The sequence below is a fragment of the Lycorma delicatula genome, chromosome 4 (genome assembly GCF_047948215.1).
Source record: "Lycorma delicatula isolate Av1 chromosome 4, ASM4794821v1, whole genome shotgun sequence".
NCBI lineage: Eukaryota > Metazoa > Arthropoda > Insecta > Hemiptera > Fulgoridae > Lycorma > Lycorma delicatula.
The window spans coordinates 20,338,429-20,354,094 of NC_134458.1; the positions used below are offsets into that span (position 1 = coordinate 20,338,429).

At 28.6% G+C, this 15,666-nt stretch overlaps 1 protein-coding gene across 5 annotated transcripts in view; it reads left to right on the top strand.

Annotated features, from left to right (window-relative positions):
- LOC142323171 (protein SSUH2 homolog) overlaps positions 1 to 15,666 on the top strand; it is a 66,957-nt gene that overhangs the window by 36,891 nt on the left and 14,400 nt on the right. For all 5 annotated transcript variants that reach the window (XM_075362462.1, XM_075362464.1, XM_075362463.1 and 2 more), the window contains 4 exons: positions 817 to 918; positions 1,769 to 1,983; positions 6,951 to 7,202; positions 14,322 to 14,509. In XM_075362462.1, coding sequence (XP_075218577.1) covers positions 817 to 918; positions 1,769 to 1,983; positions 6,951 to 7,202; positions 14,322 to 14,509 — 757 coding nt within the window. The remainder of the gene's footprint in view (positions 1 to 816; positions 919 to 1,768; positions 1,984 to 6,950; positions 7,203 to 14,321; positions 14,510 to 15,666) is intronic.

Here is a 15,666-nt window from a genome sequence, read left to right on the forward strand (position 1 = left end):
TAATAACCTTACAAGCTTTGTTTGATTTAAGAGAAAAATAAATAAAAAAAGGAAAATTTTCAGTACAAACTTATCTAAACTGACTTTTTTTGCTGTGAATTGCTTTTAAAAAGGACAAACTGTATAGGCCTATATCTTTAGACATTTACTGAATTTAAAGTGTATATATTTCATATAATTATAATAAAAAAAATCTCTTGAAATTTACAGTTGCACATGGTAGAGTAATAGCAATCAAGGATAGTTTTGTTCTGATATAATCACTAGAGGATAACTGGTTTTCAAACAGTACACTGACAAGATAAATTCTAAGAGATACGTAGATTACACTTGGTTACTGACAACACTGTACTGGAATATTTTTATTCGGTTCTTTTCATTATATACATGTAGGCATACAGACAGATTTATAGATAATTTTTTTTTTGTAATTTATTCATTTTTTGTAATTATTTATATTTACTCATAATTCACGCACGTTTTGACTAATACTTTTTATCCAAAAGTAGGTGCTTGATTTATGGAAGAAAAAACAATTTTACATAGGTTTATATTGAAACTAAAATGTGATAATCAGTGAGAAAATGATATTTATTTGACTGAATATTTAAAAAAAATATTGTTTAAGAATTTAGATGCGAGATTTACATGAGTAAATCTATTTATATTATATTTTTTTTATAAATGTCTGTTGTGAAAAATTTTATTCGCTGAATCTGGGGGATATATTTCTTGCATAATATTTAAAAAATTTAATTTTGTTTTTATATTTGTTTAAGTAAGACTAAAAATACTATTAACCTGTTCTGATTTCAGCACACCTTCTTGAGTTTGATGAAAATGTATCAGTTCCAGCTGTTCCACCACTGGAACTCATGGACACTGTTCCAGGGTATGAAAATATTACTTTTGAAGCAGGTAAATATCACATACAACAGAAAATAAATAAGATTATTGCGAAACATTAGTATATATAAAATATTACAATGATTATCATTCCTTCATAGTGAAGCGGATCTGAATGTGTCTTATTAAGTGTGTAACTTATCAATTTTATACCTTTGGGTAGAATGAGTAGCTAGTTCATTGTCTATAGATTTGTATTCTATTGTTCTCCTTTTAAAATTTCAAATCTGATTTTAGTATGCTTTGAGTGTATTGGAATCAAAAGTAGAACAATATTATTATATTTTGATATCGACATTATTTCAGTAATGAGTCAAACTTATAAAACTATGGCAAATCTGGAATGAAAACAAAGTCTTATTGAAACTTATTTCAAGCCTCAGCCCAATTTGTGAACAAGAAATTTACTAAAATCAAAATACATAAAGTACTTATAATATAGATAGACATTTTATGGAGTTGTATTTTATTTTTGCCTCCTCAATGCGGGGATTTCAGTGCTGATGTGACCCTATAATGAATACATAGCTTATAATAAATTCAAGGTTTTGTGCTGAAATGTGAACTAGATGCCTAATATCCATCCACATGATAATTTAACAGGAAGTTTTGGATTTGGGAAGCCTTCTGTTCTCAATAAATTTAAAGTACTGAACACATATTTTAATAAAGCAATTCAAAAAATTTGAAAATATATAAAGCAATTTGGTTGTATTTTCTAAGCATATGTTACTGAATTGATATTCATTATGTTTTTTTTTTTCATATGTGATGCCCTTTCTAATTGAATTTGGTTCCATACATTGTGAGCTATTTTATGATTACTTTTAATTGAATGATAAATGCTTTATTTTATTTACAGTTGTGGTTCACCCGACTCCTCCTCCAGTAGAAACAAAAAAACCATCTGATCACCTGGTTACTTATAAGCACTTATTCCCTATACCGATTACAGAAATTACAGAAGATCAAGTAAGAGAGGCGTTACTTAGACATGTTTCTAAACGCTGCTGTTATGGTACAAAACCAGCTAAAGGTCTCTCTTTTAACTTTGTGCAAGCTACATATGCCTTCCTTGTAAGTGTAAAATTATATTTTTTTTACTGGACTCACATTATTTATAATTTTTTAGATGATAGAGATATTATTAGATATGTTTTTGATTGCAAATAACAAGGTTTACTTTGCAAAACACGCTTTTTTGTTTATTAGAAAAAATATGTTGTAGAACTGTTGTATAAGTCATGAATAGTCTTGAATTTAATTTGGTGATTTTGGAATAATTAACTCAGCTTCAAATAATGGGCAGGCAGGAGTAGGTTTCGTAATGAACAAGAAGATAGGGAAGAGAGTAGAGTATTTCAAAATGCATAGCGATAGAATCATTGTAATAAGGATAAAATCAAAACCTAAACCGACAACAATTGTTAATATCTATATGCCTACAAGTGCCCATGATGATGATGAGGTAGAGTGTGTATACGAAGAAATTGACGAAGCAATTAAACACATAAAAGGAGATGAAAATTTAATAATAGTTGGAGATTGGAATGAAAGCATTGGAAAAGGCAAGGAAGGAAATATAGTGGGTGAATACGAGCTGGGCAAAAGGAATGAAAGAGGGGACCGACTTATAGAGTTTTGCACGAAGTATAATTTAGTAATTGCCAACACCCAATTTAAAAATCATAATAGAAGAATATACACATGGAAAAATCCAGGCGATACTGCAAGGTATCAGATAGATTATATCATGGTTAAGCAAAGATTTAGAAATCGACTGCAAAACCCATGGAGCAGATATTGATAGTGACCATAATTTAGTGATAATGAAATGTAGACTGGGGTTTAAAAACCTGAAGAAAAGGTGTCAGAAGAATCGGTGGAATTTAGAGAAGCTTGATGAAGAGGAGGTAAAGAAGATTTTTGAGGAGGACATCGCAAGAGGTCTGAGTAAAAAAGATCAGATAGAAAATGTAGAAGAAGAATGGGAGAATGTTAAAAAGGAAATTCTTAAATCAGCAGAAGCGAACTTAGGTGGAAGAAAGAGAACTGGTAGAAAACCTTGGATTTCAGACGATATATTGCAGCTGATGGATGAACGCAGAAATTATAAGAATGCTAGCAATGAAGACAGTAAAAGGTACTAAAAACAATTAAGAAATACTATAAACAGGAAGTGTAAACTAGCGAAAGAAGAGTGGATTAAAGAAAAGTGTTCAGAAGTGGAAAGAGAAATGAACATTGGTAAAACAGATGGAGCATACAGGAAAGTTAAGAAAAATTTTGGGGTACGTAAATTAAAATCTAATATGTTAAACAAAGATGGTACACCGATTTATAATGCAAAAGGCAAAGTCGATAGGTGGGTAGAATATATTGAAGAGTTATAAGGAAGAAATGAATTAGAAAATGGTGTTATAGAGGAAGAAGAGGAAGTCAAAGAGGATGAAAGTGGAGAAACAATACTGAGATCTGAATTTAAGAGAGCATTAAACGATTTGAATGGCAAAAAGGCTCCTGGAATAAACGGAATACCTGTAGAATTACTGCGCAGTGTAGGTGAGGAAGCGATTGATAGATTATACTAACGGGTGTATAATATTTATGAAAAAGAGGAAGTTCCATCAGACTTCAAAAAGAGTATTATAGTCATGATACCAAAGAAAGCAGGAGCAGATAAATGTGAAGAATACAGAACAATTAGCTTAACTAGTCATGCACCAAAAATCTTAACTAGAATTCTGTACAGAAAAATTGAGTGGAGAGTGGAAGTGTTAGGAGAAGACCAATTTGGTTTCAGAAAAAGTATAGGGGCAAAGGAACCAATTTTAGGCCTCAGATTAACAGTAGAAGGAAGATTAAAGAAAAACAAACCAACATACTTGGCATTTATAAACCTAGAAAAGGCATTTGATAATGTAGACTGGAATAAAATGTTCAGCACCTTAAACAAATTAGGGTTCAAGTACAGAGATAGAAGAACAATTGCTAACATTTACAGGAACCAAACAGTAACAGTAATAATTGAAGAACATAAGAAAGAAGCCATAATGAATTAATGAATTAGAGAGGGAATCCAACAAGGATGTTCCCTATCTCCGTTACTTTTTAATATTTACTTAGAACTAGCAGTTGATGATGTTAAAGTACAATTTAGATCTGGGTAACAGTACAAGGGGAAAAGATAAAGATGCTATGATTTGCTGATGATGTAGTAATTCTAGCTAAGAGTAAAAAAGAATTAGAAGAAACAATGAACGGCATGGATGAAGTCCTACGCAAGAACTACCGCATGAAAATAAACAATAACAAAATGTAGTGAAACAAAGTAATGATAATAACAAAGTAATGAAATGTAGTAGAAATAATGAAGATGGACCACTGAATGTGAAAATAGGAAGAGAAAAGATTATGGAGGTAGAAGAATTTTGTTATTTGGGAAGTAGAATTACTAAAGATGGATGAAGTAGGAGCGATATAAAATGCCGAATAGCACAGGCAAAACGAGCTTTCAGTCAGAAATATAATTTGTTTACATCAAAAATTAATTTAAACATCAGGAAAACATTTTTGAAAGTATATGTTTGGAGTGTCGCTTTATATGGAAGTGAAACTTGGACAATCTGAGAAGAAAAGATTAGAAGCTTTTGAAATGTGGTGTTAGAAGAGAATGTTAAAAATCAGACGGGTGGATAAAGTGACAAATGATGAGGTGTTGCGGCAAATCAATGAAGAAAGAAGCATTTGGAAAAAAATAGTTAAAAGAAGAGACAGACTTATAGGCCAGATATTAAGGCATCCTGGAATAGTCTCTTTAATATTAATAGTCAGGTAGAAGGAAAAAATTGTGCAGGCAGGCAACGTTTGGAATATGTATAACAAATTGTTAGGGATGTATGATGTAGGGGGTATACCGAAATGAAATGACTAGCACTTGATAGGGAATCTTGGAGAGCTGCATCAAACCAGTCAAATGACTGAAGACAAAAAAAAAGATGTTAATAATTTCTTAATTATGTTTTTACTTATTTTCGTTTATTAAGAGAATTGATAAAGATGTTTTGTTTGAGAGTGGTTTTTTAAACCAGCAAAAAAGTTGAGAAAGTAAATTCAACCCAAACGTTTATTCAAATAATAAAAAAAATAAAAAATTCAGTTTTTTCTAAAACTTCCAATGATATTATTTTGGGCTATTTAAATAACAAGATATTTTGTTATGTCCAGTTTATTCTCATACTTCAGCAATAATGATTAAAAGCTATGGCAAGTAGAAAATGCCTTTATAAATAAGTGGTTAAAAAAAATAAAAATTTTTAAAAAAGTGATAGGACTTCTTTTTATGAGTGGAGTTTTATTATTTCTTATCTCTTTGTTAAGAGTTGAAATCTGTTCCCTCCCTAATACATTACATTAAAAAAAGCAATTTAAGAAAAACTTAAAGTTGATTAGTTCAAACTAAAAAAGTAGAAAAATTTAAGTTTTATTTTTAGAGTGTGTATTACTCCTTAAAAAATGTCCATTTTGTTAACAATAAAAACATTTTCAATTGTGTTTCATTTGGAGAAAATAAAAAAAACTGAGGTCACAAGTTGAAATAGTAAAAAGTTTAAATATTTTATGAAATTCAAACTTTTAGGGACTGAAAGCATTTGTAAAAGTTAAAAAAAAAATTCTCAACATTTCTATTTCTAATGATAGTTTAATTTTTATTGATAAAAAATGTGAGATTAAGGTTTTTATATGTTCAATTCCTTTTCGAGATATATTACTCCTTTTTATTCAGAAATTTAATAATATGAATCCATCTTATACATGAAGATACTGTACCAAATTACTTGTTTTAGATTAAATCATTCCTGAAATAAAATAAAAAAATAGATGCTGATGCACATACAAATATATACCCTTATGGACTAAACTCAAAAATCTAAATTTTAGTGGTTTTACTCAGGGAAACTAAATAAATTAAGAGAAACAAAATACAAAAATCTTCTGGGTGTTTGCAAAATTTTCATCATTTGTTTTACATCTTACATGTGATATGCAGAATGAAACTCAGCCATCTGTTTTGAAAATCTATTTTAGATTAGATTTACGACTTTTGTTTGGTTGCATACAATAATTTTTCAAATATTGTCTTATTACTTATTTTTAATATTATTTAATGTATAAAATGATTCAGTAGAGCATCTGACTTCCATAATTGGAGAATGTTTTTGTGTGGCTAGACACACAAAAATACTTTTCAGCTATATAAAACAGAGTCTGTTGATTTTTAATGGTTTTGTGCCTAATAACTTCACCCATATTTTTAAAATATATTGGTGTTTTTTACATATATACATATACAGGATTTATTATCTAATATGCAGTGAAATTGTATCAAGATGGTGCAGAGTTTTAGTGCTTGCCTTTCCATGTTAGGAGTTTAATAGTTCAAGACCTAGCCATATGTTACTTTTTAATTCTAGGGAGAGTGGGAAGTTCATATTTATTCAGTGGCATAAAAGTATTAGTCTGGTTTTCTGTCCAACCCTCTGGACAGTCCCATTAGTCAAGTCACCTTTCTAATGAAAATAAGTAAGTAGAAATTTTATGTTGATTTGGAGATCCTGTGAAGAAGTGGCTAATCTATTAGTTACTATAGATGATAGTTTATTTTTATAGCCAGGACTGATTACATTTTAATGCTATTTATTTTTTAGTTCTATCCCCTGGCCTCCATTTATAGTTTGTTAGAATAGAAAATGTTCTGTCCAGGAAAATGAGGATGTAATATATAACTATATGTCACTATAAATGAAGGACATATCTATCTAGTGGTCACAAATAAATAACTAGAGAATTCGAAATTATTTTATGATTCAGTCATCAATATATTGAGAATTTATTTGTAATCACTTGACATGAAATAAAAAAGTATAAAAGTATATTTTATAAAAATTTTTGGATGTGAAATATGTACATGGAATTTGAAAATGTATTGTTACTTAACCCTTAAATTATTATTAACAGTGTCAATAATTTACAATATTTTCCAGTATCGGTTGGAAACATTTACAGAAAGAAGAGAAAGTGCCTGGTCATTTGTACCTTTCAATGGAAATTGTGAAGTTGATGGATCTGAAAACGGTGAAGCTCCCCTTCCATGGGATATTGAAGTCTTACCAAAAGCACTGTTTGAGTCTGAAGTTAAATCACTACGTGTACCTCATACATCATCAGTTAAAGCTTGTCATCGTTGTGCTGGAACGGGTCACATACAGTGTCCTGAATGTAGAGCAAAAGGATGGGTAATTAATAATGAGATATGATTATTATTTACATCATATCCACAATTAATGTGATTTTTAGATAGTACCATGAAGAGTGCCCATAATCTTGGGATCAATAAAGACAGAACTTTCTTGAAAATAGTAAACTGAAAAAATGTAGTTCAGTAATCTGTGTCCCAGTGATAATCTACAGAAAATGGTGTTTATGTGTATGACTATGAATCCACTCATATAGAATGTATTCATTCTGATAAATTTTTTTTTATTAGTTTGTAGTTAGAATTCTTACTGCAAACCAATATACTTCTCACTATATATCAGATTTGATAATACATCAATATGAAATCTCTGACCAATATTTTACAATGGCAGCTGATAATTTTGAAGTATTTTAAACCAAAAACAGTGATTTTTTTTCAGTAATTTTTTTGAATATTATTGGAAGTTGCAAGCCGTATTGCAGTATTCAGCATAACAAAAGCTTTTTTGTTTTTTTTATTTTATCAAAATTGTACAGAAACTTTGAAGTTTTTCAAAATAGTGATGTCTATATGCAAAAGTAGTTGAATTTTTAATCAGTTTAGGCTTTTTTTAAGTTTTGATTACATTGTAGAACATTCTTGGACACCGAAATTTGTTCGCCTTACTTGAATTTTACTGTATGTGACATTTTCTTTTTGTACAGAATATTTGTACACATTACTGGTAAATTCCAATAATGGTATGGAGATTTTCTAAACAGAATTAGAGGTACTGACCTTTTTCAGGTCTTCTTTTGCTGTCTATCAAGTGGTGTGAAGTATGTTTCTTAATTTAAGTAAAAACCCTAATTTTTTATTAGAGAATGTGTTATGCTTTTCCATGAATTATGAACACTCTAGTCTTAAGTGGCTGAAACTTTTACTCTCTCATTCTTAGAGCCTATTCAATTTAATAATAGTTTTTATGCATTAATTTTTCTAAAATATATGAAATGCTTATAGAAATTTATTTATGTTCTTTAAAAATTTGATTTTTTGAGTCTGTAAAAATAACACTGATAAACAGAATTTTTGTTTCCTAACATGCAATACATGATTTCTTATAATCTATTTTTTTATGATGAAAATGAATATGAACTCAGAATCTTTCTATCACCCACCATTTTTGAAAAAAATTTTATTTTTAATTAAAGGATTTTTTTAATTTTTCAATGTATAGTTAGCATTTGAAGCTCCTATATTGTATTTTGTTAGCTCATTTTTTATTGTTTAACTTTGTTAACATAATTTGTAAGCAATAAATAAACAATACTGGGCAAAGAATTAAATCATATCATTTCACATATTATGACATCATTACTAATACTGAAGAGTGAGCCTTCATGGACAGGATTAATCATGTCTGTGCAAGTCAAAACATGTAGCTGAAAACGTAGCTATGTTGTATGTCTAAAGCACTGGATTTAGGAATGAATTAATTTTGTTCAGTCTTATTACCGTCTTAAGTTTGTTAACAGTGCAGTGACATAATGCCTTGAAATTTTGTAAATGATGTGAATGCCTTTTGTTATGTATGTGGTGAGTTTACCATAAAATCAAATAGAAAAAAAAATACACCTTTAATTAAAAAAGCATATCATTAGTACTTTCAGTGTAAAATCAGTGATCAAGATAAGATGTGGGCTCCTGATATAGTATGCACTAATTGTTCTGTTATTTAAAAGGATGGCTGAAAGACACATTGAAGGCTTTGCCATTTGATGTACCTATGGTTTGGTGTGGACTAGAGGATTAAGTAACCGATTGTTACTTTTGTTTAGAATTTCTAAAAATACTGTAAAATATCCTTCATTACAATCTACAATCAGGCCTGTACTTCACAGTGAAATTATTCCAGTTTCTAAGCAACCTGTGAATGTATGTTTTGAAAGCAGCTATGAAGAATCAGGCAGTAGTGAAGAAAACAACAATGATTTTGATTTTGAATTATCTTCCAATAAGCCACATCTTATATCATAAGGTGAATTAAATGACTCGGTTAGGGATTTAAATTTATCAAAAAATCAAGCTGAATTGTTAGGATCAAGACTACAAGGTTAGAATTTAATTCAAAATAATACAAAAATTTTGGGCTTTCGAAGCCGACAAAAAGAACTTTCTCAGTACTTTATTGATGAAAATAATTTGGTTTATTGCACAAATATTGATGAGCTTATGTTGCGTTTAGGACAAATTCATAAACCTGAGGACAGGCGTCCTCAGGTTTATCCTCAATTTTATAGATTCGTCCAAGTATAGTTTAAAAGTGGTTCTACTACGCAACGGTAACAAATATCCTTCGATACCAATCGCTTATGGTATTAATTTGAAAGAGACATATGATGTGATGAAAGACGTTCTTGAAAAAATAAATTATAAAAAACATAGCTGAAACATATGTGGTGATTTCAAAGTTATAACTATCTTGTTAGGCATGCGCAGTTAGGCTGTACATGTGTTTTCTTTGCGAATGGGACAGCCGAGCTAGGGATAAACATTATGTTATCAAAGAGTGGAAGACACGAGACAGATTAACTCTAAATGAGAAAAGTATCATTCATTAGCCTGTAGTTGAACCCAAAAAAATATTTTTACCCCCTTTGCACATCAAGCTAGGACTAATGAGTAATTTGTAAAAGCAATGAACAAGGATAGTCCCGGATTTTTGTACATCAGGCAGAAATTTCCGAATGTAAATGAAGGAAAAATTAAAGAAGGAATATTTGTTGGGCCTCAAATAAGAGAGTTAGTCAAAGATGATGTATTTAACTCGATGTTAAATAATGTAGAAAGTGCAGGTTGGGCTTCATTTAAAGACGTTTGCAACATTTTTTTTCGGCAAACAAAAATCCGACAATTACCCCGGTATAACAATATCGGGGTAATTGTCGGATTTTTCTATTAAAGTCAGAAATAGATTACTGCTATTAATCTATCTAAGGTTGCAAACTTCATCCAGATGATACTCTGAACATTAGGTACATTGCTAGCAGACAAAAAAGAAGAAAACTAGCTTCTAAGTTAAATACAAACTACTTTTCCATATAGGGCATAAGTAATATGTTTCAAAATCAACTTCTTACTTCACACAGAGCTATGGTGTGTAATATATCTTTGAAAATACATTTCCTCCACTCACATCTGGATTTTTCCCGGACAACCTCAGAGACGTAAGTGACGAACACGGTGAGCGTTTTCACCAAGACATTTCGGTGATGGAAAGCCGCTATAAAGGGAAATAGAATACTAACATTCTCGCCGATTACTGTTGGACATTAATTCGGGATGTGCGTGAAGCTATTTATAAAAGAAAAGCATCAATGAAATCATTCTAACACAGGTATGGGCATGTAAAATTATAAATTTTACAGATTTTAACTATATTTTCCCTTAATTTTTTTGAAGCGTAATTTATTTAAAACTAAGGGTGATAGAAAAATAGTATTTACAGATCTGAATGTACACAAAAAAGCAATTCAAGAAATGATATCACTTAGAGAAACATTAATTTTTTTGTATATCAGTGTAATCATTAGCTTAGTTACATTTAGTTGTCTATTTTCTTGATTTTATTTTTGTACATAATTTCTGAAAAGTAATTACTGTTTATTATATTAAGACAAAATAAATTTCTTTCTGCTTTCAGGATGATCAATAATCTAACATAATCTTGCAATTTATATATATATATAGAGCATTATATGAAATATAAACCACCAAAACGCAGTAATTAGATAAGTTAAACTTACCATCTTAATTTCCAAGAATCGATTTTCACGGCATCCCACAATACAGTGGTCATATATATATATATATATAAATAATTTTTTTATCATAACACTTATCTTGTAAATAATTTTGTATAAAAATCATATTTAGTAAGAAACAAAATTATTGAAGTGTTTCAGCTTTTAAAATTTCTTTTTTATTTTATCATATTATTAAATTTTTATTCTGTACTACTGTGTTTTTTATTTGTATTAAAATAAATTGTAGTTACATTTAAAATTGCTAGGTTAGATATTTTATATTGATATATCAGTTTAGTATGAAACTGAATGATTCAAAATCAGCTGAATTTTTATTCTGAAAAGAAAAATTAAAAATATCTACAAAATTCAATAAAATATTTATGCAATGTTACAAATAAATTATTTTTTTTTTAATCATTGTAAATTACTAACACATACGCATGCACATTGCACATACACACACACACACACACACACACACACACACACACACACACACACACACACACACACACAGACACACACACATATGTATATTTATATATATATATATATGTATAAATTTGTTGGAAGTGACAAAGTGATGTAAAAAACATTCTTGAAGATTGATGTATTTCTTATTTTGCAAATTTTGTTAAAATAAAATCACATCAATATTTTCATCACTTCCCCCGACTCCTTGGATTGTTTAAGGGAAAGTCTATTAAATTCAGAAATAGATTACTGCTATTAATCTATCTAAGGTTGCAAACTTCATCCAGATGATACTCTGAACATTAGGTACATTGCTAGCAGACAAAAAAAAAGAAGAAAACTAGCTTCTAAGTTAAATACAAACTACTTTTCCATATAGGGCATAAGTAATATGTTTCAAAATTTAAAGGTTAAATTTCATGAAAACGATTTATAAAATTTTTATAATTTACTAACAGGTTTGTGAACAGTAGATGTCATTAATTTTATTCTAAATTTAATAAATTGAAATCCATAACATAATTGAAATAATAAAATGGATTTAAAATAAATTAACAAATGGAACCATCAATCATAATTAATTGTGGAAGATTCTGCCAATACTAGAAATAATCTTACTGTATTAGGAGTATTGTAACCAGTGATTCCAGGCGCACTGGACATCATTGACTAATAACTGATGAGGAGGTATTTCCACTATGTTCACATTATTTTTTTAATATTATTTGTATTTTTAATTTTTTTCAGTAAATAAGGTATATGAGAAAAATATAACAAAATATAATTTTTTTGAAACCATTACAAGATTTGATATTTATTAGTGCATTGAGAAATGAGCAATATTGTTTAATAGTAGACAGACTGTTCAGTCTGTCAGCAGAAGTGACTTGGTGGCAGAAACTTCCTCCTACAGTATACCACTCTATTTTCTGCCTAAGAAAGATATCAACTACTGCTCTGAAATGGAAAATTTCATGAGAAATCATTAAAAACATATTGTTATTCCAGCTAGTAGCAAGGAACCATTCTGCTAAATTTTATTCAAATCAGTAAGCACATTTGGTTGTACCTTCCTTACTAACAGACAAACTCTTAAAGGTTTAGTTAAACAGGATCTCGCTTTGCTCGGTCAAATATGTCTATTCTTAAGTAGAAAAGTTTAGTTTTTAATACATTTTTAATGACTGTGATTAATGTTCACAAAATTGTTGAAAAATATGTTTTAAATACCTATGGTATGAGATTCATATTCACATTAAATACAACCATCATAAAATGACATGGAACTTCAAATGATTAAATTAATGTTTATCTTCCAAATTCCAAATTAAACTTTCCAATCATTCCTGGCCAGCTTTTACTTGATATCATTTTAATTCAGTAACTTAAAATGAGTAATCTTTAAACAAAAATATAATTTAGACAACTATTTATTACAATGTTTTTAGCAGTCTAGTGTTGATTAAATAGAAGTCAACATTTTATTTTTTAAGTTAACGTCTAACCAGTTTTGTAATGTGATGTCTGATGAGGAAAGGTTTTTGTAAAAAAAAAAAAAAATTGTAATGAAATTAGTAACTTTTATTTCTAATTTCCATTCATAATCAACACTTTACATTCCTGGTTGTTTTTTCTAGTTTGTTTATTAAAAATCTGTGTAGTAAATTAATGTAAAAAAAAAACTACAAAAAAGTAAACAAAAAATGTCAAAAAACTACAGTATTCTTATTTAAGATTACCTGATATAATCGGGTAATGTTAAATAGAATACTGAAATTTTTTTTGTACTGAGTATTCTTACAACCTAACTGAACTGAGCTTATTCTTGTAAATAAAATTGGAAGATATATCTGTTTAATACGAGTAGCAATATGATGATCGTTAAATTAAGCTGATAATAACATAAGAAAAAAAATACATTGACAAAACGTGTATGAAATTTTAGCTAATTGTTTACAAGTACCTTGAAGGTATTGTGAAAGTTTTATTGTGTTTTATCTGGGCAGAATTGTATAATAAATAAAAAAATAACTTTTGTTAAAAACAACTAATTCTTAAGTTAACGATTTTGAGAGACCTTTGAATCATTTTGAAAAATTGCAAGTTTTAGATTTTATTTACCCTTTAAAATTGTTATAATTTTTATGTAAATATGCTGATTTTATAAGTGTTTTAAAATAGTTGTAGAAAATTTGGAGCCAAAATTATTTTGTTTCTGGTCTATTTTTAAACCATCTTGTTCTTGATTTTTTTACTGATTAACAACAATCAGAATATGAAGGAGGTAGATGTTACCCGTTATCAAATGCACAAAGTCACATCACATAGTTTTATGGATGCATATTGATAAGCTTTCTTTATAAGTAAAGTTAACTAATCTAAAATACACTATAAAATTTGATAAATCAGGATGTAAGATTGAGTTTACAGTGACTTAAGTTTAATTTTTATAGGCACAATTTGATTTATTGGACAGTTTATGAACAGATATTTTGATTAGATAACTTACATTTAGATTTTTTATTGTTATTTTAATCTTCGTATAACACAGAATTTTTATCTAATGTAGTAGTGTTGTGTTTACTTTCCTAATTTTTCATATAAAGCAAACTGGGTATAAATATTTTCATTTTATTTATTCATTTTTTTTTTATCATTTGGAAGTTCAGGTTGCAGAAGTCTAACATCTCATATCAGTATATTGTGAAAAAAGTTTCTGGTATGATACAAGAAATTAATTTGCTATATGATTTATTGCTAGCAATTCACATGACCTCAAAACATAATTTAATTCCTACATTTTTTTTTAGTATAATTTAATAGTCATCACATTGAATCATATGAACATTTTTGAATATTTATGGTTAAAGAGAAATATTTTATGCTTTCAGATCAGATGCTTGACGTGCAATGGTGAAGGATTCAATTCAGAACAAGAGATTTGTGTGCACTGCAGAGTTTCAAGACATGGATTTGGGAGACAAGATTGCTTTAAATGTAAAGCTACTGGTAAACTTCCTTGTCCACCATGTGAGAGCTCTGGTCTGATACTATGTTTCATACAGCTTACTATTACATGGTATTTATTATTAAGATTAAGGTAATTATAAAATTTTAATTATATTATGAATGGTGTAGCATACAGGTAAAACTAAAAGAATGAAGTTAAAAAGATTTTTTGAATTCATGTCATTTTTAGTTGAAACATGTTTTTAAGGACTAAGAGATTGGTAAATGCTGATAACTGAAGTTCAATAACTTCCTTAGTTATTGAACTCTAGCTTAGCTTTTTATATTGACAGGTCAGCTTTTAATTACCAGATAATGTACAATCATTATTATTCACTCCTGACTAGAATGAATGTAATCACACATGTCCATAATTTAAAGGAGATTTACACTTATGTTTCAGTTAGTTTGGTTACTACCACTTGTATATTAGTTGATGAGTTTTGATTAACTATATTTACTATTATCATTACTATTAGATTTACATTTATTTATACTCTTTTACTAAATCTTTTAGTATATGGTTAATTGTATTTATGAGTAACCTCTGAATTGTTTGTCTTTTAATTTATGTTTATATATATCTGTGTTTGTTTGCATGTATATGTGTGTGTGTGTATGGTATATATATTTTTTGAAAATTCAAATAATTCATAAACATATTGACCACTGTGCTAATAAAATTTAATATAAATGAAATATAAGCAAAGTACAGTAAATAGGTAAGTTAAACCAACCATATTAATTCCAAGAATCGATTTTCACGGAATCCTGCATCTTTATTTGTTATTAAGTTCTATAATTATATTAAAACATATTTAAAATGAAATTTTTGAAATTTATTATGGATGAATACACAAATTCTGCTGTCCAGTACTGGGATGAAAATGTTCAAAAAACAATTCTGACAAATTAACAAATCATAAATAAATATGCTTTAATATATTTATAAAATTTAATAGCAAATGAAGATGCAGGGATCCTGCGAAAATCAATTCTTGGATTTAGTACGGTAAGTTTAACAAATCTATTTACGCTGCTTTGGTGGTTTATAATTCATTTAATATCTATATATATGAGGGATATCTCTAAAGTAAAAACTGCTGGGAAATTTCTCTCCTTGCTTGTACTGTATACAACCAAGCTGAAGCAGCATCAATTGTTTCTGGAGTGATGGATGATTTTGAAGACGTACTGGCTTTAGCTGTTATAATTCTAATTTAAAAT